At 46.4% G+C, this 25,210-nt stretch overlaps 1 protein-coding gene across 1 annotated transcript in view; it reads right to left on the bottom strand.

Moving 5' to 3' along the window:
• Positions 1–25,210, bottom strand: part of zgc:110329 (uncharacterized protein LOC550500 homolog) — a 213,665-nt gene that overhangs the window by 99,130 nt on the left and 89,325 nt on the right. Inside the window, exon 4 of the mRNA XM_038785594.1 lies at positions 19,912–20,007. Within this exon, the coding sequence (XP_038641522.1) occupies positions 19,912–20,007 (96 nt within the window). The remainder of the gene's footprint in view (positions 1–19,911; positions 20,008–25,210) is intronic.

Raw genomic sequence — 25,210 nt, 5'->3', positions numbered from 1 at the left:
TCCCCATCCAACAGAGGTCAATTTGCCTTCAGTAAAATGTCAACAGCGCCATAAAGTGGCACGTGATTGGGCCTTATATTTATGGATATTGGCTGCCTGCCTCCTTAGTGCGGGCAGCCTGTCCAATACCAGTCTCTCCAACAATAAAATTCCCTAATAGTGGAATATGGTCAGGGAGCCATCCAAAAGAACTTCCCACCAACCTACCAGCCCCACCCACCTCCATTCTGTTTATTTCTAGTTAACAAGCAGGACAATGAGCCAAACAAAAACGGGAAAGCAGAAGTTTCAAGGAAACATATTGTGAAAAGTTCTGAAGTGTTTCTTGAAGCTATGTTAAGAATCACCCAATGGTCATAACGCTCATGATGAGTTGGTAATAATTAACCATTCTTCATTCAAGAAATATTTTGTCAAAGAATAAGAAAAGCAAAATGAGGAAGCTCTTGGAGCATAATCATTGCAATGTGCTCACTCCCATCCGATGATCTCTAATATTCATTGATGCACAGATCATTAAGAATGAGGTGGTTGGCTATTGCCACAGAGGACCTCTGAAGCCCACTGTCCACAAAGTCCAAGGTGGAAGACTGAGGTCTACCCCATGACAAAGTTGCTCTCTGTGCCATGCTATGCAAAGTGTCCATGACCAACAACTTCTATTTATATAGCATCGTTCACATGGCAGAATACGTTTTGCAGGGGGCGTTATTAGATACTGAAAAGAGTTGACCAAAGGTTTAGGGAAGAGGGAGATTTTAAATGGTGCCTTACAGGAGGAGAAATAGAAGTTTAGCGAAGCATTTTTAGAGATTCAGGCCAAGGCAGTTGAAGCCATGACTGCAAAATGTGTGGAGCAATAATGGACAAGATATGTTATTAGATCTAGCAGGCCCATGATGTTCATTTAAATTGTGAATAAAAGCTCAATCAACAAATGGAGCAAGTTTGAAACAGCCCTCACAAGCATCATCCAGACAGTACTACTATTCTTTGGCACCAGTGGGCTTCCATTCCCAATAAGCCCTCCTTTCTGGGCCTCCCGGGACCCCTTGCAACACCCATGCACCAGCAAACTGCCTGGTGCAGGTAGCCAATGCTTCATCATTGGATAATCGCCCACTGTATCCATGGAGCTCCTGGCCAATTCCTGAGGGAGACATTACCAGGGTACCAACGCATGGCACAGGGGAAGGTAGTGAGAGGTAGTGGGATCGGTGCCCACATTCTCCGCTTTCATTTTTTTGAAGAATAAAGGGATTAAGGGTTATGGTGTTCGGGCCGGAAAGTGGAGCTGAGTCCACAAAAGATCAGCCATGATTTCATTGAATGGCGGAGCAGGCTCGAGGGGCCAGATGGCCTACTCCTGCTCCTAGTTCTTAAAAAAGCGACATACAAAAGAAGTAAGCTATGTCTCATTGCCTTCCAAATCCAATGGAGAAAATTCCACAATACACTTCCATCATTTCCTAATTTAAACATGGAAATGTGCTGCTTTTGTGTGTATATTGAGCAGCTAACAACAAGGCCATTCCACCTTAATACAGCCACGTCTGATAAGTCCAATTACTTTGGAGCACACTACCCATTTGTGTTTAGATTTCCTTTGCTGCTCTTGTTCTGATCGACTTGCTGAATGAACAATTAAATGGGCCGCTGTAGAACAAAAATTGATTTTCCATCGCCAGTTTCGAGAAATCCTCATTTGAGCAAAACATTAGCAGAAGATTTACTGGCTCTTCAGAGCTGAACAGAAATGGATTTAAAGGCCACGAGGATTCCTCGGCATTGCTGATTTGTGCAATCTCCGGGGGAACTAATGCAGCAAAGGCAGAAAAGGCAAACTGATCTGCCTCGCATGTAAAAAAGAAAAAGTTTCAAGATGCTTCATGAATCATATGATTTTATAAAAAGGAGTGAGGCTGCAGTAATATCCAGATTCTGGCACAAAACTCAGAGACTTCAGGAGTACTGAGGATTTTGTTTTAATGCAAAGCTGAGTGAAAGAACAAAAGAGGAAGTGCTGAGCTTTGAATCATGTGATTTTGCTTGTCTGGTTAATTAAAGAGAAATTCAGACCTCGGCCTATTTTTTTTAAATTATGAATGGTAATTCCACGACCCAGGTCCAATTTCCAGGCAAGTTTCTACTTCTGCGCAGAATGCAATTTGACCAAGTCGGGAATCCTTCACAGCTCCCAAGCATTTCTGCCAGTGGCTTGTCTTATTTTATGACTCGATTGGGACTGAATTACAGGCTGCAAACCCACTGCCACCTGCCCTGGAGGCAAGTGCAAATGAAGTGGTTTGCTATGAAGAGCACACACACACACAACGGAATGGGTTCAGAAATGACAGAGGGCTTTCAACACAACTTCCTCTTGTTGTTGCCCACACTGAGTCTTTTTCCCAATGTACTAGGCAATAATTCCAGGAGGTGGTGGGTGATATGTTCCTGGAAGGGAGGTGGGTGATATGTTCCTGGAAGGGAGCTTTGCGAGTCTGAGGAGCTTGGAGGAGAAATTTGGGTTGGTAAGGGGAAATGATTTTAGATACCTACAGTTGCGGGACTGTGTTCGTAGACAGGTCCCATCTTTCCCACGCCTCCCGCCAATGGGGTTCCTCGACAGAATAGTCTCTAGGAGGGAAGAAGGGGAGGGTAGAGTCTCGGGTATATATAAGGTGCTCATGAGGGAGGAAGGGTCCCAGACAGAGGAACTGAAACTTAAACGGGAGGAGGAGCTAGGCGGGGAAATGGAGGACGGGCTGTGGGCAGAGGCCCTGAGTAGGGTAAATTCGACCGCGACATGTGCTAGGCTCGGGCTGATCCAATTTAAGGTCGTTCACCGGGCCCATATGACGGTGGCTCGGATGAGCAAATTCCTCGGGATAGAGGACAAATGCGCTAGGTGCGCGGGAGGACCAGCGAACCACATGCACATGTTTTGGGCATGCCCTAAGCTGAGGGGGTACTGGGAGGGATTTGCGGGGGTCATGTCCCGGGTACTAAAAACAAGGGTGGTGATGAGCCCAGGGGTGGCAATTTTTGGGGTTTCGGAGGACCCGGGGGTCCAGGGGGGAGAAAGAGGCCGATGTTTTGGCCTTTGCTTCCCTGATAGCCCGGTGACGAATACTATTGGCGTGGAGGGACTCAAAGCCCCCGAAGACTGAGTTGTGGCTTGCGGACATGTCGAGTTTCCTGGGTATGGAGAAAATTAAGTTCGCCTTGAGGGGATCTGTGCAGGGGTTCGCCCTGAGGTGGCAACCATTTATTGACTTCTTTGCGGGAGAGTGAGCGCAAGCGGGGGGGGGGGGGGGGGGGGGAGTAGAGTAGAAGAGAAAATATGGCGGGTAGTACCGGTGGGAGAGGAGCGGGCTTGTGCAATATGTTATGATTGAAGTACTGAAAGTACATGGATGTTTGTACATTTTTGCCTTTTTTGCTTTCTTTCTGATGATGTCTGTAACTGTTTATAAAGCCAAAGACTACCTCAATAAAATTGTTTATTAACAAAAAATTATTCCAGGAGGTGGAGGCTAAAAAGCAAAGCACCTTTATTCTCCAACACATATAAGGCCACAGACGGGGTGTGTGAAATAAGTGTTCCAACCTGGGACTATCAGGAACTGCCGGTCCAGGTCTGGGTGTCCATATTTAAGGCCTCGCTGGTGAGTCCCTATTGGGTGGGCCTCCACCCGCTCAACACGGGAACTCATATTCTACGGAGCCCACGGGGAGATCAATCAGCTTCCCCCGTGGTCTTTATGAGGGCTATAATCTCATGTTCCCCACGGTAGGGTATTGCAGAAAATAGAGGCATGGGATTCAGGGTGATTTGGCAGTTTGGATCAGAAATTGGCTAGCTGATAGAAGACAAAGGGTGGTGGTTGATGGGAAATGTTCAGACTGGTGTCCAGTTACTGGTGGTGTACCACAAGGATCTGTTTGGGGCTGCTGCTGTCTGTCATTTTTATCAATGACCTGGAGGAGGGCGTAGAAGGATGGGTGAGTAAATTTGCAGATGACACTAAAGTCGGTGGAGTTGTGGACAGTGCAGAAGGATGTTACAAGTTAAAGCGGGACATAACATAAGCTGCAGAGCTGGGCTGACAGGTGGCAAATGGAGTTTAATGCAGAAAAGTGTGAGGTGATTCATTTTGGAAGGAATAACAGGAAGACAGAGTACTGGGCTAATGGTAAGATTCTTGGTAGTGTGGACGAGCAGAGATATCTTGGTGTCCATGTCCATAGATCCCTGAAAGTTGCCACCCAGGTTGAGAGGGTTGGAAAGATGGCGAACGGTGTGTTAGCTGTTATTGGTAGAGGAATTTGAGTTTCGGAACCATGAGGTTATGTTGCAGTTGTACAAAAACTTTGGTGCGGCCGCATTTGGAGTATTGCGTGCAGTTCTGGTCGCCGCATTATAGGAAGGATGTGGAAGCATTGGAAAGGGTACAGAGGTGATTTACAAGGATATTGCCTGGTATGGAGGGAAGACCTTACGAGGAAAGGCTGAAGGACTTGAGGCTGTTTTCGTTAGAGAGAACAATGTTAAGAGGTGACTTAATAGAGGCATACAAGATGATCAGAGGATTAGATAGGGTGGACATTGAAAGCCCTTTTCCTCGGATGGTGATGTCCAGCATGAGGGGACATAGCTTTAAATGGAGGGGAGATTGATATAGGACAGATGTCAGAGGTAGATTCTTTACTCAGAGAGTAGTAAGGGCGTGGAGTGCCCTGCCTGCAACAGTAGTGGACTCGCCAACACTAAACGCATTCAAATGATCATTGGATAGGCATATGGACGATAAGGGAATAGTGTAGATGGGCTTTAGAGGGGTTTCACAGGTCGGCGCAACATCGAGGGCCGAAGGGCCTGTACTGCGCTGTAATGTTCTATGTTCTACGTCACAAGTCATCAACTTTCAAGGCTTTTGATTTTTCAGGGTTTTTAATAATTTGTGGTTTAGTAATATGGAATTTGAGTATTGCTGAGAAAAGTGACACCCTTATGAAGCTTTTTGACTTCCAATCATCAGAACATTTTTTTTTAATATTGAGTACTCAATTGGTTTTTTTTTCCTATTAAGGGGCAATTTAACGTGGCCAATCCACCTTTCCTGCACATCTTTTAGGTTGTGGGGGTGAAACCTACGCAGACATGGGGAGAATGTCCAAACTCCACACGGACAGTGACCCAGGGCCGGGATTCGAACCCGGGCCCTCAGCGCCGTAGGCAGCAATGCCACTCATCAGAACATATTTGCAAGACACCAATAGTAAAGGCAACAATAATTTTTTTAAATTCTAAATAAGGGGCAATTCAGCATGGCCAATCCACCTACCCTGCACATCTTTTGGGTTGTAGGGCTGAAAGCCACGCAGGCACAGGGACAATGTGCAAAATCCACACGGACAGTGACCCGGGGCCTCGGTGCCGTGAGGCAGCAGTGCTAACCACTGCGCCACTGTGCTGCCCCAGTCAACAACAGGTTACACTGTATGAGAAGAGAGTGCTGATTGTTAGGCAAGTGGACTCTGATTGGTAGTGGTGTTGCCATGGAGAATGCACCAGGGAACAGTTAACTACCAAGCTTTGGTTAAATTCAAACCAGACAGGTGAGCCAGGGAATGGATGAATCCCAAGCTTTTATTTAGTTGAAAAAGCACTCTTCCTTCTGTCTCCATGGAGCAGGGTCCTCAGTGTGAATACAGGTAGCTGTTAGCATGCAAAGTATGTCACACTGATCATCTTAAATTGGCCATCACTGTCCTTCTTAGCATAGCCACGTTTATGAGCTTTTTTCAACTGAACAAAAGCTTGGGGGACATTTACCAACGTACCTAACTATTTTCAATCTTTTACACTGACTCTCCGCTTAAACAAATCTCTGCCCACAAGACAGGCCCAGACACCACTCTCAAATGTAACTGTCCTCCAACTATACTTACTTGCGATGGAAAAACAAAGTGTTGTTACAAGATTTATCCACACAGAGAGCGGTGTGAAATATTATTTTTCCATTAATGCATTTTCATGGCACAAGTATAAATCACATTAAACATTTAAATGTTTTTCTAATTATAAGGCCCTTTATCTGAAGTACATGACTGATGATCAAACGAATTGAAACATTAAATCTTAAGACTGAAAGAAGAAAACTATTAATAGGGGTTCGACTTTTCTTTGAGACTGTTATTTATGTTGATTAATGCTCAGATTTGGAGGATACTTGGGGTAACTTGACTTCAGGAAAATGGGGACAGCTTTCGGTGAAACTCCCAAGTTAAACCTAAGGAGGAAACTTCAGGGTCTTAGGTACAAACATAAGATTTAAATGGATTATTGAGGGCAGCACCGTGGTGCAATGGTTAGCACTGCTCCCTCACGGCGCAGAGGAACCAGTCCCGGGTCACTGTACATGTGGGGTTTGCACATTCTCCCTGGGTCTGCGTGGGTCTCACCCCTACAAACCAAAAATGATGTGTAGGGTAGGTGAATTGGCCACACTAAATTGACCCATATGTGGGAAAAAAAGGATTGGGTACTCTAAATTTATATTTTTAAAAATGGATTCTTGAATTAGTGGTTCAGATGTCTACCATTGCTTCCCTAGTTCTGTTGAAAAGTACGTCCAGAGTTACAAACATCTACAAAACAAAATTACTTAAGAACTACCATACCTCGTATCACAGGGCACAACATTTTCTATTTAATAATTACTATTAAGCTATTTTGCTGGTAGGGACAGCTGGTTTTCAAACAGTTGTACGCTCGTTGAAGAGACCGTAGAGGTCACTCTCAATCCTGCTTTTTGACTTGAACAGTTTTTCATTGAACAGCCTCGTCAGCTTCTCACCGTTGGCTTTTTATTGAGAAAGGGATATCTCCCCATTCTGACAACCTCCCCACGTTCTGGGCAATCACCAAATCTTCATGACCTGCTCTTTTCCTTGTGGCTCTTCAGGTGGCTACGCACCCTTTTTTCAAAGATGGATTCAATGCTTCAATAAGTCTCTCAGGAAATAGTTTTCTTCAAATCCCTTTATAGTACTCGATTGTAAACTGATGAGCCCTCAACACCAGCTCCCCAAATAGAGGAACCGTTCTTTTCCAAATCGCCCTCAGAAGCCGTAGAGCTGATTGTTGCTGCAATGGAAATCAACTAGCTCAAGTTTTCCATCCCTGGTATCTCCTGCAGACCAGCTCCCTTGATTAAATTTTCTGAGATCACTTTAAAAAAAGCTGTCCCATAGTAATGAAGGTCAGCCCTAACGTCAAGCATGGCCACAGTCAATTCTTCAGCCATAGACAAGTTACCAGACAGGAGTATTTCTGCCTGACATCAGACTCATAGACCTGCGTTGTGTTTAAAATTTCATCTGTTGTTAGTTCCTCTGTGTGCTCCTTTATTAACATTTGTTTCGACATGTGCATGCTTTTATGCAGTTAACAAAAACCAATAAAAATGTTAATTTGGAACAGAATTAGTTCGACAACTTATGAATAGGATTTCTTTTTCATTTATCGCTTCAGTAGAATTACATACCATGGCAAATGTTCAATTAATCAATAATCGCTTTCCAAATTTTTTTTGTGGACTGGCGTAAGTACTCAGCAAAATGTGTGAATTAAGGCTTCAGAGAGGGAGCTGCTGGATATTATCTGCATTAATCATTCAGGTTTAAACCTATGAAAATACGTTAAAGCTAACAAAAACACCATTAAAGAATATTTAAAGCATCAGTTACTACCGACGGTTATAGGCCGAACCCAATGATTCATTTTTGTAAGAAACAGCTGCATTTATTTGCTCCCCACACTAAACTTCAACTTTTACAGTTCAAAAAAAAAATCCCCCAGAAACCTGGCACATTTTCCACATTAACCATCCGAACGGTCACACTCTGAGAGTTGCTATTTTGTCCTTCTGGTTAACTTCTAATTGGTGTCGGTGTGAGGCCATGCAGATCTATTTTATATCAGACCCTTAACATCTGCAAAAAATGAGGTTGTTCGTTCCATCAATCTGGACCAACTTCAAACCATGAATCACAAAGATGCATGGACCGCCTTCAGCCATCAACATCCTTTGTCTCTTTATCTTCGCTGCCTTCAAATGGAACTTTCCAGCCCCTTTTATTGGTTCATTTGTCTTCAACAAACTCCCTTTTTTTTCTTTCATACAAAACAGTTTCTCCCACTCTCAATTCTCCACAGTCCATTCAATCCTGAAACACATTGGTGAACACCCTCCTGCCTTGAGTCCCAGACAAGATACATTGGATTTGTCCACGGAGTGATTACATGAGACAAAGAGGCAGCAATAGTTGTTTACAGCCGCCTCTGCAGTAGGCCTGTGTGGGATACACCCCAGTCCTGCAATTCATTTACAACCTGGAGCCTGTGTCCCTGCATTGTGTGGAGGGACTCAGAAAATGCTGTACATCTAATGTTCAACATTGTTAGTTCAACACGCGAGCAGGTTCTAAAATGTGTTTTCGGTCTTCAGCTGCGGTAGCACTCCCACTTCGGAGTCAGAAACGTATGGGCCCAAGCTTTACTCCAAGGGAATTGAGCCCATAATTCAGGCAATTGTTTGTTTGTCATCTAAAATGGTGTCAGGCAGTTTGTACTCTCACTGCCTAAAATAAGTTACAAATCTCAGAAAAACAGCTGTTAGCTCGTCTGGGACTTCAATTCACTGAATTCCTTCAAAAGAGCGTTGAAATATTGCTGGCTTGCGCTTGGGTGAGATCACCCACTATTAGAGATATGTACTGCCGAACTTCAATCAAGATCATAGTGATCTCCAGCATCACAGATGTCAGTCCTTAGCCAATGACACACCCCACATGGTATCAAGGAACGGCCAAAGGCACTGGATACTGCAAAGACTCTGACAATATTCCAGCCATAATACAAAGAACAGTACAGCACAGGAACAGGCCCTTCGGCCCTCCAGGCCTGCGCCAATGACGTACTGAAGACCTGTGCTCCAGAACTTGCTGCAGCCCTAGCCAAGCTGTTCCAGTGCAGCTACAACACTGGCAGCTGCCCGACAATGTGGACAATTGCCCACCTATGTACACAAGAAGTGGGTCAAATCCAACCAAGCCAATTACCGCCCTGTCAGTCTACTCTCCATTATCAGCAAAGTTATGGAAGGAGTCATCAACAGTGCTATCAAGCAGCATTTACTCAAGAATGGCCTGCTCACGTGGGCACCACGGTGGCGCAGTGGCTAGCGCTGCTGCCATCACAGCACCGAGGACCCAGGTTCGATCCCGGCCCCAGGTCATTGTCCGTGTGGAGTTTGCACATTTGCCCCGTGTCTGCATGGGTCTCACCCCCACAATCCATAAGATATGTAGGGTAGGTGGATCGGGTACGCTAAATTGCCCCTTAATTAGAAAACAAAATTGGGTACTCTAAATTTTTTTTAAAATAAGAAAATACAATTACCTGCTCACGGACGCTCAGTTTGGGTTGTGCCAGGGTCACTCAACTCCTGACCATATTACAGCTTGGTTCAAACATGGACAAAGGGGCTGAATGCCAGAGGTGAGACTGACTGGACTGACTGTCTTTGACATCATTTGACCAAGCATGGCATCGACGTACCCTAACAATGGGAATCGGGGGGGGGGGGGGGGGGGGAACTTCTCCACAGGTTGGAGTCTTACTTGGCATAAAGGAAGATGGTTGTGCTGGTTGTAGGTTAATTATCTCAGCTCCAGGACATCACTGCAGGAGCTCCTCAGGGTCGTGTCCGAGGCCCAACCCTCTTCAGCAATGATCACTCTTCCATCATAAGGTCAGAAGTGGGAACGTTCGCAGAAGACCGCGCAATATTCAACACCATTTGCGATTCCTCAGATAATGAAGCAGTCCATGTCCAAATACAGTACGATCTGGACAATATCCAGGCTTGGGCTGACAAGTGGCAAGTTACATTTGTGCCACACAAGGCAGTAACCAACTCCTATGAGAGAGGATCTAACAATCGTCCGTTGACATTCAATTGCATTACCATCGCTGAATCCTCTACAATCAACATCCTGGGGGTTACCATTGACCAGAAATTGAACTGGACGAACCATATTAATACTGTGGTTAGCAGAGCAGGTCAAAAGGCTAGGAATCCTATGGCGAGTAACTCACCTCCTCACACCCTCAAAGCCTGTCCACCATCTATAAGGCTCAAGTCAGGAGTGTAATGGAATACTCTCCATTTGCCTGGATGAGTGCCTCTCCAAAGACACTCAAGAAGCTCAACAACTTGAGTGGCATGGTGGTGCAGTGGTCAGCACTGCTGCCTACGCCGCTGAGGACCTAAGTTCGATCCCGGCCCCGGGTCACTCTGTGTGTGGAGTTTACACATTCTCCGTGTCTGCATGGGATTCATTCTCACAACCCAAAGATGTGCAGATTCGGTGGATTGGCCATAGTAAAATGCCCCTTTTATTGCAAAATAATAACTGGGTGCTCTGAATTCATTTAAAAAAAGCTCAACACCATCCAGGACAACGCAGCACGTTTGATTGCTATCCCTTCCTCAAGCATTCAATCCCTCCATCACCAACGAACAAGGGCAGCCGTGTGTACCATCTATAAGATGCATTGCAGCAACTCACCAAGGTTCCTTAGGTCGCACCTTCCAAACCCAGGACCGCTAACATCCAGAAGGACAAGGGCAGCCTGGGCACCCTTCCACATGGAGGTTCTCCTCCAAGTCACTCACCACCCTGACTTGGAAATGTATCGCCGCTCCTTCGCTGTCGCTGGGTCAAAATCCTGAAATTCCTTTCCTAACAGCACAGTGGGTATACCTACACCTCAGGAACTGCAGCAGTTCAAGAAGGCAACTCACAACGCCTCCTGAAGGACAACTGGGGATGGGCAATAAATCGACGTAACCAGCGACGCCCACATCCGTAAAGGATCTTTAAAAAATACCCTTTTCTAGTTTGGTTGGCTTAAAGGATTGCGAGGTAATTTCCAGATTTATTTATCTGGTTTCTCCAGGAGATGTTTTGGTTTTGGTGGGGTGCAGAGATGCACACGTGTAGTTGTGTAGAACAAGATGGAGGACCCAGATATTATTTTCCTGTTTGTTGTTGTTCATATGCTTGTGGGACGTTAGCACTACAGCAGCAGCGTTCCTCTAACAGAGAAAAGGAGGTGGTTTGAGTGATGACGTCCAATGTTGTAATATGGGTGTCAAACATTGCACTACATCCCTGAAATCTCCATCCTGCTGACTTGTGACAAGTGAGTTATTTGTTACAGAAGTGCACTTGACATTTATTCTACACCAGTTAATTGCTGAGCTGATGAAGTGTCCACTCTTACTTTGGACAAATCGTCTTATGCGCATCAAGCGACAGACAACAATTGTTCACCCAGACCCAAAAAAACCAATGATTTGCAGGAGAAAAATAGCTGTTCACTTCCAAAGCCTGAAGGAAGAAATGCTTCCATTTCAGCCGAGACATGTTTCCATGTAACCCTAGCAGCAATGAGGCCAGAGGATCACCCCACAGAGTCTTGGAGTCCATTGATTCTCTGTTTGGAGTAAAGATGGAACAATGACAAGTGTGAATTCCACATTTGCCTCAGTGCGTCCATTCAGGTGGGAGGCACCCCAGCCGGTGTAATTCAATTCGGAACTTTCCGGAACGCTGTGCTGAAATTGCAAAAGTCACCTGGCCCCCTTGGCAGCCAGCCTAACAGTTCATCAGTGACCATTTTAAATAATGGAAACTCCCAAATCAGCATAGCCTATGTGTAAAGTGAGGACCATGACATGCTTTTACTGGGCATGTCAAACTTATTGAACGGAAAGTGTTTAGGTTTTTAATGGCATATTAAGGTCACAATTATTGATGAACCACCTCTCTGTCTTGGAAATTTTAATTTATATTTGCGGAATATCAAATTTCATCACTATGATCAAAAATCCATTGATATTTGAAATAATGAAAAACTTTTATTAGATTTATATTTCTGCTTTTCCCTTAATCCCATGTGCACATCCCAATGTTTATTACATTCCCTTTAAAATGCTCAAAGAATAAACAATGATCAGTGCTTTTTATCTCTTCGTTTGCTGTCTATGAGAATGCTGAAATGTGATTCGATGTTTAGTCTGCTTGATGACATCATTATTACAAGACCCTGGAGCTGACACCAGAATCAAAGCAACCTCAAGACAGGGGAAATCCACCTCAGAAAGATTGCTAGATCTTTCCAGAGAAATAATAGTCAAAGTAGAAGAGGTTCCGAGTGATACATTCGACCGTTCCCTGCCTTCGCTGCGACAGATGTAGATTGATGTTATTAAGAATGAGACAGTGCCGCCAGACACGAGTGACAATCCCACAAGGAGCGTTGCCCAGCAGTAACAGTTTTGAAAGTAAAGCATCTTCAAATACCAGATAGGAGCTTAACCCTGGGTTTGTGAAGGTGTCAGCTAGTCCTTGTCAATTCAACCACTCCATTATACTTATGTTCCTGCCACTGTACAAAGTAATGTTTTGAGTCAGCTGTAAAACATCCCTCTTATTTCTGTTCCACTCTCCTAATAGCACCGTTACCGTCCTTCACAAAGGTTTTTCACCATAGCCTATTCCACTCCAATCAGTACACCTTGCATGTAATGGAAACCGGCTGAATATTTTGAGCACAAAACTGATTCTGGGCCAATAATTGAATATGGAACATTCTGCTCATATTCATAGAAACGGCTGAAGGGAATTTCTGTTCTTGTCACCTGTGGCCTGTCATTTGCTATCTCACATTTAGTGCATGGTTAGAGGCAGGGTACCGCACAATAAATTCAGCCCTGCCATTTTAATTCTGTGCGTTTTATGTCCACACTGTCGATCTCATTATAAAGGGTGGTAGACCACTTTCTTTGGTGTTAGCAGCGTGCAGGTAATAACACTGTCTAATCTTCAAAACCCCAGGTGAAATCATCTTTTCTTTATTTACCATCTCCATGCATGGAGCATGTTGCCGGCCCATTCCCAGCATCCAATTGATAAACTGCTATAACTGTTATAGTGAAAATAGCATTAGCCTTAGTACAGTTAGGCGGCATGGTGGTGCAGTGCTGCCTCACGGCACTGAGGACCCAAGTTCGATCCCGGCCCTGGGTCACTTCCGTGTGGAGTTTGCACATTCTCCACGTGTTTGCGTGGGACTCAACCCCACGATCCAAAGATGTGCAGGGTAGGTGGATTGACCACGCTAAATTGCCCTTTAATTGGGGGGAGGGGGGGGGGGGGAAGCATTGGACATCATAATCAAAGTTTGACACTGAGCTACATGAAGTGATACATCATAAAATATTTGCTCAAAGAGGTAAGGTTTGAAAGGAGGAATGCGAGATCAAGAGGCAAGGAGGATTAAGGCAGGAATTCTAGTGTTTCGGGGCTAGCTATCAATACTCGAGGTGCTAGAATTAAATGAACGCAGGCCAGCGTTTTTTCAAACATTTTGGATTTCCCAAACCCATTTCCCACATCGACCATCGGGTGGCCCCTCTGATTGGCCCGAGTGCCAAATTAGGGGCCACCATGTCCTGTGGGCTCATGTTTCACCCTGGCAGTTACACGTGACTGGACGGTTAGGAGGAAGCGGCCTTCATTCTCCGCCGTTTCCAACTCAGCTGGCGATTTTATCGAAATACATCCTCCCAGCCTATTTTTGGCACTGTAACATTGTAGTTTCTGTTTCTGTTGTACTGAAACATATTGGAAGTGAACACAGAAAAGAAGTCAGTCAAATTTGTTGCGCTGTTCCAGGTAATTTAATCCGGGATTTTTTCTACTTATATTGAAGCTGTATCTCGCGATACCTAGTTTCAATTTTAGCCACAAAGCAAATTGTGCTGATGATTTTTAGTCACCTTGTACACGAAGCAGGATTCACTTTTGAAGTAAAATTCACCCAGGATGTTTGTTTTTTCACGTTGTTTGGTGCTTTGCAGCTTAATTTTGAGCAATTTTCTCTTTGTGCAGCGGCAGTAAGGTGCCAATTGGAATGATTAGTTTCTCACTGACACCAGCAGTTAGAGCATTAGGAGGCATTCCACTAGAATGCTGAGTCAGGCACCCAAGCTGCATTCACGGATGAATTGCTGTCCTGGCAATTTGAAAACCGCTGTCCAGCATAAACCATAACTGATCTCTGTGCACCGGTGCCCTCTAAACAGGTTCAGACCTCTGCCATTAATAACACTGAGTTACGACAGACAAGACTGTTCCACACAGACCAGTGGAAAACAACTGCGCTAAGTAAATCTGCCTCATGCAGTTTCTTGTTGACCAGCTCATCATCGTCGTTAAACGCGTGTTTAATGGCACACTTGCCTCTAAATTGGACGATTCCAGTTTCAAATCATTCCTGAAAATTGTCAAAGACCAATAGCGGGCAGGAAAAACGGTGCTGACACAACCGACGGCAATGGCGGCTTTACCCGCCATGAAATGTGCCAAGTATTTTCTACTATGGATTCCGTGCCGGATCACTTACGAGGCAGCCTCTGATTCGTCTGCCCCGCCATCACCTCAGTGCCGCAATCATTGGGGCGCCACATTTAAATGCTGCCCCAGGGCGCACTAACCACACTTCGCCGATCGCCGGAAAGGAATCCCTGTAATCCCGAACTGAAAACCTGATTGCTGCCCAATAAAAAGACCGGCGCTCAGCCCAGGGCTTCCTCCATGTGTTTTGCGCAAGGTTGCCATCATATTGGTGACGTTCCTTCACAATGACTGATGCCTGCATGTCAGACGAGAAAACCAACTTGCAATTTGTAAAATTGTGAAGAAAGGACACTTTGCCCCAGGAGCATTAATACTAACCAATAGGTATATTTTGTTTTAAAACACCTTTTAATTTAAGCACAGAATCAATCACATTAGCAACAAAATAACAACTTCACGGTTAACTGTTCAAACAGTATTGAAATAAAAGGAAAAAACAACTTACTCCCGACACCTTCAGCTATATATATATTCCAATTCAGCAAACCAATACAGTTCAAAGACTACTTTTAAATAAATGAATCAGGTTTACTTGCTTGTCTCTGTGCAAAGGCCTTGGAGAGAACCTTCCAGGATCCAGCTGAAGCTCAGTCTTGTCAGACTAATATCCTGTGGCACAATGCAAACTACAGACAGACCTGGCTCCACCCCTTAATTACACCAGAAGGCATTCATTGACCTCCTCCCACGAAGATGTCCCATGACCTGTTTATCCAGGACTACACAGCATCCCTCATAAATTATCCACACACCAAGGATTCTCCAAAATCAAAACATTAGCTATCTATATGTAAACAGGTAAATGGATAAAATCACTTTTATGGCCCCTTAATCACAGATTTAGCAGACATACTGCCTGTATGTGTCGTAATTTTTAATCATTCTTATTTTTTTCAATTAAGGGGCAATTTAGCGTGGCCAATCAACCTACTGTGCACATCTTTAGGCTGTGGGGGTTGATGTGTTATCTGTGTTGGTCTAACATCGACTGCAACTGGATGCAGTGAAATGAGAAACAGGCTTCCGACACAGGAGATGGTTCAACACTGTTTTATTGAACCTGCTGATTGCTGTACATGATCTGCTGTGGGTTGACACTATTAACCTAACTGATAACCTCCGACTGACTTGCCCAGACTAGCTTTCTACCACTTGGTGATGACGTTCACTGGCTTGTGCACTGTGACTGTCTCCTTAGCCAGGTCCTATGAGAGAGAGAGAGAGAGTCTTAATGCCCTGTGGGCTTTATAGTGGTGGTGTCCTGTCTGGTGATTGGTTGTTCTGTGTCGTGTGTGTTCATTGGTTATCCTGTGTGTCAATCACTGCCTGTCTGCATCTCATGATATACATGAGTGGATATTATGACACGGGTGAAGCCCACGCAGACATGGGGAGAATGTGCAAACTCCACATGGACAGTGACCCAGAGTTGGGATCAAACCTGGGATATCGGTGCCGTGAACTGCCATTTAAACCAGGGTTTTTCATAACATTACAGCAACAAGTATAACATATAATATGCAACAATTTCCCATTTTTTATATTCATCACACTGAACACATCTGTCATGACTGACTGTCGTTAGGGAATGAGGATGTCTGCCAAAAAGCACAGAGCTCCGGTTACTCAATCCAGTCATTGTCCAGATGTGCTCTGTACCTTTTTTAAAAAATAAATATTTTATTGAGGTATTCTTTTGGCATTGTAACAGCAGCAATATAAACAATGTACATAAAAATATAAACAGTGCAAATACCATCTCCCTCCCCCACAGGTCCCACCATTACTTAACCCCCTACTCACGGTAGCATGGTGGTTAGCATCAATGCTTCACAGATCCAGGGTCCCAGGTTCGATTCCCGGCTGGGTCACTGTCTATGTGGAGTCTGCACGTCCTCCCCGTGTGCGCGTGGGTTTCCTCCGGGTGCTCCGGTTTCCTCCCACAGTCCAAAGATGTGCTGGTTAGGTGGATTGGCCATGCTAAATTGCCCGTAGTGTAAGGATAATGGGGGGATTGTTGGGTTACGGGTATACAGGTTACGTGGGTTTAAGTGGGGTGATCATTGTTCGGCACAACATCGAGGGCCGAAGGGCCTGTTCTGTGCTGTACTGTTCTATGTTCTACGCTAACCACCCCCCCCCCCCCTCTTCTGCTGATGGTCAGTTCTCTGCGAAGAAGTGGATGAATGGTTGCCACCTCCGGGCGAACCCCAACAGTGACCCTCTCAAGGCGAACTTAATTTTCTCCAAGTAGAGAAAGCTAGCCATGTCCGATAGCCAGGCCTCCGACTTCGGGGGCTTTGAGTCCGTCCATACTAGTAATATCCGCCTCTGGGCTACCAGGGAAGCAAAGGCCAGGTCTGCCTCTTTCTCCTCCTGGATTCCTGGATCCTGTGACACACCGAAAATCACCACCTCTGGACTCAATGCCACCCTTGTTTTTAAATACCTTGGACATGACGTCCGCAAACCCCTGCCAAAATCCCCTAAGAACATGTGGACATAGTTCGCTGGTCCTCTCGCACATTTTCCGCACCTGTCCTCCACCCCAAAGAATCTACTCATCTGGGCCATTATCATGTGAGCTCGGTTCACAACCTTGAACTGAATCAGGCTGAGCCTGGCACATGTTGCGGTCGCGTTGACTCTACTCAACGCGGCCGCCCAAAGGCCCTCCTCTATCTCTCCCCCCAGCTCCTCCTCCCACTTTCGCTTCAGCTCCTCGGTTTGCGTCTCCTCTGATCCCATAAGTTCCTTATATATGTCCGAAATGCTCCCCTCTCCTATCCATACTCTAGAAACCACCACATCCTGAATCCCCCTTAGCGGCAGGATGGGAAGGTTGGTACCTGTCTACGCAGAAAGGCCAGTACCTGCAGATATTGAAATGCGTTTCCCCCGTCAATGCAAACTTCTCCTCCAGCGCCCTCGTATTCTGAAATCTCCCCTCTATAAACAAGTCCCCCAACCTCTCGATCTCCGCTCCCCGCCATATTCGGAAACCCCCCCGTCCATCCTCCGCGGGGCAAACCGGTGATTATTGCAGATTGGGGACCAGACCGAAGCTCCCACTGCTCCCGTATGTCTCCTCCATTGCCCCCAGACTCTCAAGGCCGCCACCACCACGGGGCTGGTGGAGTACCGCGCCGGTGGGAACGGCAGAGGCGCAGTTACCAGCGTCCCCAGACTTGTGCCCCTGCAAGAAGCTACCTCCATATGCACCCATGCTAACACCTCCCCGCCCCCCCCCTTCCCCCCACCCGCCCCACCAGCCACTTCCTAACCATGGCTATATTAGCCGCCCAGTAATAATTGCTAAAGTTCGGCAGTGCCAGCCCTCCCTCACCCCGACTCCGCTCCAGCATTACCCTCCTCACTCACAGGGACTTGCCCCCCAATACGAAACCCGCTATAACTTTTTGACCCGCTTAATAAAGGACCGCAGGATGAAGATGGGGAGACCTTGAAAAACAAATAGGAATCTCGGGAGGATTGTCATTTTCACCGTTTGAACTCTGCCCGCCAGGGACAACGGGAGCGCATCCCATCTCCGGAAATCCTCCTTCATCTGATCCACCAACCAGGCCAAGTTCAATTTATGCAGCCAGTCCCAATCCCGCGCTGAATATGGGGAACAGCAAGATGTTTGTGGTCCAGGCGAGGGGTCAGGAGAGGTAACTGGGGGAACTGCCATTTAGACTTGGATACCTAGGTGCCTGAAACTGTCCCCCAACCACTCTAACTGGCAGTTCCCCCCAGTCGCCTCTCCTGGACCACAAACATCTCGCTCTTCCCCATATTTAGGGGCAGCACGGTAGCATTGTGGATAGCACAATCGCTTCACAGCTCCAGGGTCCCAGGTTCGATTCCGGCTTGGGTCACTGTCTGTGCAGAGTTCCCCGTGTGTGCGTGTCCTCCGGGTGCTCCAGTTTCCTCCCACAGTCCAAAGATGTGCAGGTTAGGTGGATTGGCCATGCTAAATTGCCCTTAGTGTTCAAAATTGCCCTTAGAGTTGGGTGGGGTTACTGGGTTATGGGGATAGGGTGGAGGTGTTGACCTTGGGTAGGGGGTAGGGTGCTCTTTCCAAGATCCGGTGCAGACTCGATGGGCCGAATGGCCTCCTTCTGCACTGTAAATTCTATGTAATATTAAGTCTATCCCCCGAAGACCGGCCAAATTCTCCTAAAATTCCTATAATTTGTTCCACCCCCTCAATTGGATCTGAAACATACAGAAGCAGGTTGTCCGCATACAGCGAGTCTCTGTGCTCCACCCCCTCCTGACTAGCCCCTTCCAGCCCCTTGAGGCCCTCAGATCAATTGCCAGCCGCTCTATAGCCAGCGCAACCAGCAGTGGGAAGAGGGAGCATCCCTGTCTCGTCCCCCAGTGCAGTCTAAAATAGTCTGAAGTCGTCCTGTTGGTCCGTATACTTGCCACAGGAGCCTGGTACAGCAACCTGACCCAGTCAATAAAGCCCCTCCCAAATCCGAACCGCTCCAGAACCTCCCATAAATAATCCCACTCAACCCGGTCAAAAGCTTTCTCCGCTTCCTTCGCGACCACGACCTCCACCTCCGTACTCTCCGGGGGCATCATGATCACGTTTAACAGCCTTCTTTCATTGGCCACCAGCTGCCTTAACGAAACCCGTCTGATCCTCCTCAATGACGTTCGGCACAATCCTCAATCATGGAGGACAAAATATTGGCCAGCAGGGACGGACATGGCAGAGACAGACCAACTGGTAAAACAGGGAAATCGGCCTGTAAGACCCACATAGCTCCGGGTTCTTGTCCTGTTTCAGGATAAGCGAAATCGTGGCCTGTGACATTGTCTGGGGCAGAATCCCCCTTTCCCTTGCAAGGAGAAATTTAAAAATTTCCAATTAAGGGGTAATTTAGCATGGTCAATCCACCTACCCTGCATTTCTTTGGATTGTGGGGGAAAATCCCACATAAACACGAGGAGAATATATGCAAACTCCACACGGACAGTGACCAACAAGGAGAAATTTCTAATGAAACGGCAGTAGAGAGGCCTGGCTTGGTTTACCGCTCTCAGTCATTCCTTCTACTTCTGATTGTTATATTAACACAATAGTCTCAGCAACACAGTCTTCTTTGTCAGATCCAGGCTTTCATATAATTGGATCGAAAGGAGAGGTATCTGACTGTAGCGAGCACAACAAGTATGGAAAGAACATGGACAGAAGTGGTCAGGTAAATAATGACCTGAAATCAGTGGTGGGCATGGTTCAGCGATGAGTGAAGTGAGCTTCAAAGAAATCAGTCAGTGACAGAAGCGAGCAGAAGCAGACAAACGGCTCCTGATTAATCCACACGAGAGACTGACCTTGACTTGTATGCGATCCAGAATGTTTTTGAAATCCAAGTCATCATAATAGTGTTTAATCCCCTCTCGCACATTGGCTTTGAACAGCAGAAGCACCTGAGGGGGAGAAAAATTAAAAGCGTTCAGAAGTTGTTTAAAACACAATTAACTTTAGGGCAGCACAGTGGCGCAGTGGTTAGCATTGCTGCCTCCCGGCGCCGGGGTCCCAGGTTCGACCCCGGCTGTGGGTCACTGTCCACGTGGAATTTGCACATTCTCCCCGTGTGTGTGTGGGTTTCGCCCCCACAACACAAAGATGTGCAGGTTAGGTGGACTGGCCACGCTAAATTGCCCCTTAAATTGGAACATGGGGCGCGATTCTCCGCAAATGCGGAGAGTCGTAAAGGCTGCCGTGAAACTGGCCGTGTTTCACGGCAGCCTCCGCGCCCCCTCACGGGACCCGATTCTCCCTCACGGACGGGGCTAGCAGCGGGGCCCCGTGAAGCACGGCATCGCGGGCTTAGCGACCGTCGCTAAGCCCGCGCGCCAAGCGTCACGGCGGCTGACGTGCACGATGATGTCATCACGCATATGCGTCAAACCCGCGCATACGCGGCCCATCATGCCCCTCAGCCACCCTGCTGATCACGGCCACAAAGGGCGATAACCTCTTAATAAATGTACATACATTTTAATCGCATTACCGAGCTCCACTATGCCACATGATTCCACCTCACATAATATTCAAACCTCGCCAATGTGACATCATATCAGCAAGGTTTACAACTGAGTGGACACATGGAAATCAGTTGAGGGGATCTCACCAGCAGCATGAACGTAAGTAAAGCCCCTGGGGGGACAGCAACATGCCTGGGCAGTGCTAGGCACTGTCCCCCCTTGCACAGGTTAGTATTGGAAGTTGGCATTGCCAATCTGGCAGTGCCAACCAGTGCCAGGGGGCAGTGGCAGGCAAACTCTCTGGGAGCCTCATTGGGAGCAGGGTTAGCATCATGTTTGTTGGGGGGGGGGGGGGGGGGGCGGGGAAGAAGCCCCTGATGTTGATACACATGGTGGGTGAGGAGGTGAGAGCTCTGCTGCTGATGACACTGACCGAGCCTGACACTCAAACGTGAGTTGCCCATGAGCAACCAATTATTTACACAGCGAGTTGCACTGGTCTAGAATGCACAAGGGACATTCAAGAGTAACTTTCAATAGGGAAGCACCGTGGTGCAGTGGGTTAGCACTGCTGTCTCACAGCGCCGAGGTCCCAGGTTCCATCCCGGCTCTGGGTCACTGTCCGTGAGGAGTTTGCACATTCTCCCTGTGTCTGCGTGGGTTTCGCCCCCACACCCCAAAGATGTGCAGGGTAGGTGGATTGGCCATGCTAAATTGCCCCTTAATTTGAAAAAAATAACTGGGTACTCTAAATTTACTTTTAAAAATGTTTTTAAAAAGAGTAACTCTCAATTGAGTATCACATAAATCTTGAAGCAAAAAAATATTATCGGACTTTGGGGCAAGTAGGCTGATTAGTTTGAGAAAACACTGTACAATGGGCCAAATGGTCTCATTCTACCATAGAATCCCTACAGTGCAGAAGGAGACTATCCGTCCCATTGAGTCTGCACCAAATCTCTGCAAAAGCACACTACTTAGGTCCACTGCCCCACCCGATCCCAATAACCCCACCTAACCTGCACATCTTTGAACTCTAAGGGAAAATTAAGCGTTGCCAATCCACCTAACCTGCACATCTCTGGATTGTGGGAGGAAACCGGAGCACCCGGAGGAAACTCACGCAGACACAGGAAGAATGTGTTAACTCCACACAGACGCTCACCCAAGGCCGGAATTGAACCTGGGTCTCTGGCAGTGTGAGGCAGCAATGCTAACCACTGTGCCACCGTGACGCCCCCTGTGTGGCATTGGTCCATAATTCTCTGATTCCACAGGAGCAATTTGTTTCTGAACAGGAATAGGCCGTACCAATTCCCCATACTCTTCATTAACTAGGAGGTGACATTGGACCAGTATGTTCCTCCAAAGTGTTGTGTAACATTGTGTGAACTGAACTCTGCCATCATCAGTGCTCTGAAGGTTGAGAAATATTACAGGGGCACCCATAAAATGCCTTCATTGCACCTCCATGGATTTGCGGTGGGGTGGAAGAGATTTTGTTCAAACATATATGAATAATTTGTTCTCAATAGCTTTTTCTCAATATTTTTCATCTCAATGTTCTCGAATTTGCACCAGATATGGATCCACCATATGTCCACTCTCTAGTAACTCAGCCATTAGTCGGGTTTGATCCGTGATTGTGTGCATTGACCATCTTCCTTTCTCTGCTGTCGATGCATGTACTCTTGCCCAGTGAAACACTGTTGGCCTTAGTCTTGAAAGCATCTAATTTCTGCCGAGTGCAATCCGGCCTTTGTCCAGTGTTCATACACAAGGACTGCCCACGTAGGTCTTTGGGGACTTCTCTCCTCCAAAAGACTGAGACAATGAGATGCTTTCAAGACTAAGGCCAACAGTGTTTCACTGGGCAAGAGTACATGCATCGACAGCAGAGAAAGGAAGATGGTCAGCAATGGTAGACAGCCTTGAGGAGCTGAGAAGCCTCACCCTGTTGGCATGCTCTTATGAATAGTGTTTGAAAGTGCGTGCCAATTTCTGCTCCCGATTGGTGAGAGTCTACGTCAGCAGCCCTGACGTTATTCCAGCAAACAGCAACAAATCCAGCACAGGTCAGGAATAGAAACTAGAGGGCAGCACGGTGGCCTAGTGGTTAGCACAACCGCCTCACGGCGCTGAGGTCCCAGGTTCAATCCCGGCTCTGGGTCACTGTCTGTGTGGAGTTTGCACATTCTCCCCGTGTCTGCGTGGGTTTCGCCCCCACAACCCAAGAATGTGCAGAGTAGGTGGATTGGCTACGCTAAACTGCCCCTTAATAGAAAAAAAATAATTGGGTAATCTAAATTTATTTAAAAAAAAGGAATAGAAACTAGGCCCTTCTTGGCACAATGGCCGTCTTACTCTGAATAAATGCCCTGAGCCATTTGGATAACAAGCAGCAATACGCAGGAAATTCCAAAGCTGAAGAGAGATACCCTCTCACTGCTTGGCATTAGCAACCAATCTTCCCATGAGGCTGGTCCACAGGGGGAATGTGGCAAGAAGGCCGGATGCCGGTCATAACGGTGACACATTCGCATATGTACCTTCCTCAGGAACATGGCCCTATTTTACGCTCCCCGCCTCCCCGCCCCCACAGCCCCCGAAACAAAGCTCCTCCAACAAACTGAACAGAACCAGAAAGAAACTTTGCTTTTGTGACACAGAACTGCCACAGGCAGCATTTATATTACAGATCCCCACAGCAAAGAGAGAAACAGCAGCAGAAAGTCACAGCTGTTTTATGGCCACAGCTCTAGTCTCCAGCTTGCTGAATGCATTGGGAGGCGGGGGGGGGGGGGGGGGGGGGAATCTATAAAGGGAATCTGGTGACTGTTGTGTATAGAGAAGGGGAGAGGGGCTAACTCACTCTGTGAGACCAGCAACATAGCACTTCTATCTCCAGGCTGCCTCCTGGGTGCCATGGAAACAATTTCTTAAAATGAGGCTTTGCATCTCTTGTAGGCGGCCAAGGACGGCATTCTTTATTCAATGGCACTCCGAACACTGGAAGCTGGAAAAAAAACCGCCTGCACACAAACTGTGTGCTGTTCTCATTAACATTCTGCGCACAGTGACTGTATGTAATATATTACTGCACTCCAAGACAAAGGAAGGGGGAGAGAATGGTTCCCATCTCCAATACTTTACAGTGGAAGATTTATACAAGGGGAGCAGAGCAAAAATATTCAATGTAAAAGCTGAACTTTCCTTACACACCAAAGTAAGCTTATTATTTTAACAGACGTGGCAAATGCTGCATCTGCATCTGTAATAAATGAATTACATTGTTTTACCTGGCATCTGGTAAATTGGTGTCCCCCCCCCCCCTCAGCTGAGCTGCAAGAGACTGTGTATCAATGTCTTCTAGTGGTTAACTTAAGCAAATTATCCAATGCTTGATTGTATTTTGCGGAGCCTTCCCGTCCTTCTCTCCTCACAATTCATTTGAATTGCCCTATATTTCAGTCCAAGTAAAGTGGAACTGTTTTGTTTATCTGAGTCGCTGCACCACCTTGAGTTTAAAAGTGAATGACCTACATACTCTCTCTCCGTTGCCCATCTTTCCGATGTTGAATTCTTCAGGCTGCTAATCATGGAATGACTGTTACGATGTGCAGAACCTGGGATCGCATGAATCCCACTACAGACTTTCACTTCAGCCTTTCCCAACAGACTGAGCCAATAGGGAGATTGCAAACTCGAACGGCAGCATGGCGGCACAGTGGTTAGCACTGCTGCCTCGCGGTGCCGAGGACCCGGGTTCGAACGGCCCCCGGTCACTGTCCGTGTGGAGTTTTTACATTCTCCTAGTGTCTGCAGGGGTCTCACCCCCACAACCCAAAGACTTGCAGAGTAGGTCGATTGGCTGCGTGGAATTGCCCCTTAATTAGGGAAATAAAAAGAATTGGGTACTCGAAATTTAAAACAAGATGGCAAACTCGAGATGGATATATGCCTGGGGGCTGCCCTATCTAATCACTCTCACAAAGGCCAATACCATCATAATTTGGACTTTTCAATATGGATTCTGTTTGCTCAAGGACGGAGAACAGTTAAACAAAGGATGAAAGATAAGACTGTTTGAATTGACTGTTTAAGATTTCTGCCTGTGAAGATTGCCCAAGCTCGAGAGGTATAATATTATTGCCTCTGAGTGTTTAGGAGGCTAAGTGAGACTATGAGTTCTTGCAGATATAAATGGCGAGATTAACGATGAGCCAGCTGCATAGTGAGGTGGTAAAAACCTCTGTCGTAAACATCAGCTGCTGTTTGGAGCCAGGGGGAAGAGAGAGAGAGACAGAAAGGTACCAGCAGGTTATTTATAGTGGTGAAAGGGTATAAGAACAGCCATTCTGATGTTAGAGGAGACAGTCCATAAGTTGAAGCAGAATGCCGAGGAGGAGGTAATATGAGAATTAATCTCCCCCCAGATCACATGAAATGGCAGGATTTCCCCATTAAAGTTCAATAAAGTTGTAAATATTTCTATCTGAAAACTTGATGCATTTTATCATTCTCAAAAGAAATCAATTGTTGGAAAAGTTTAAAACCTTGGTTGATTTTTAAAAAAATTAATTTTTACAAAGTGTGGGCTTTGCTGGTTCGGCCAGCATTTGTTCCCCATCCCTAATTTCCT

The sequence above is a fragment of the Scyliorhinus canicula genome, chromosome 26 (genome assembly GCF_902713615.1).
Source record: "Scyliorhinus canicula chromosome 26, sScyCan1.1, whole genome shotgun sequence".
NCBI classification, from domain to species: Eukaryota; Metazoa; Chordata; class Chondrichthyes; order Carcharhiniformes; family Scyliorhinidae; genus Scyliorhinus; species Scyliorhinus canicula.
The sequence above is the reverse complement of the archived record's forward strand: the minus strand, read 5'-3'. Positions and strand labels throughout refer to the sequence as shown.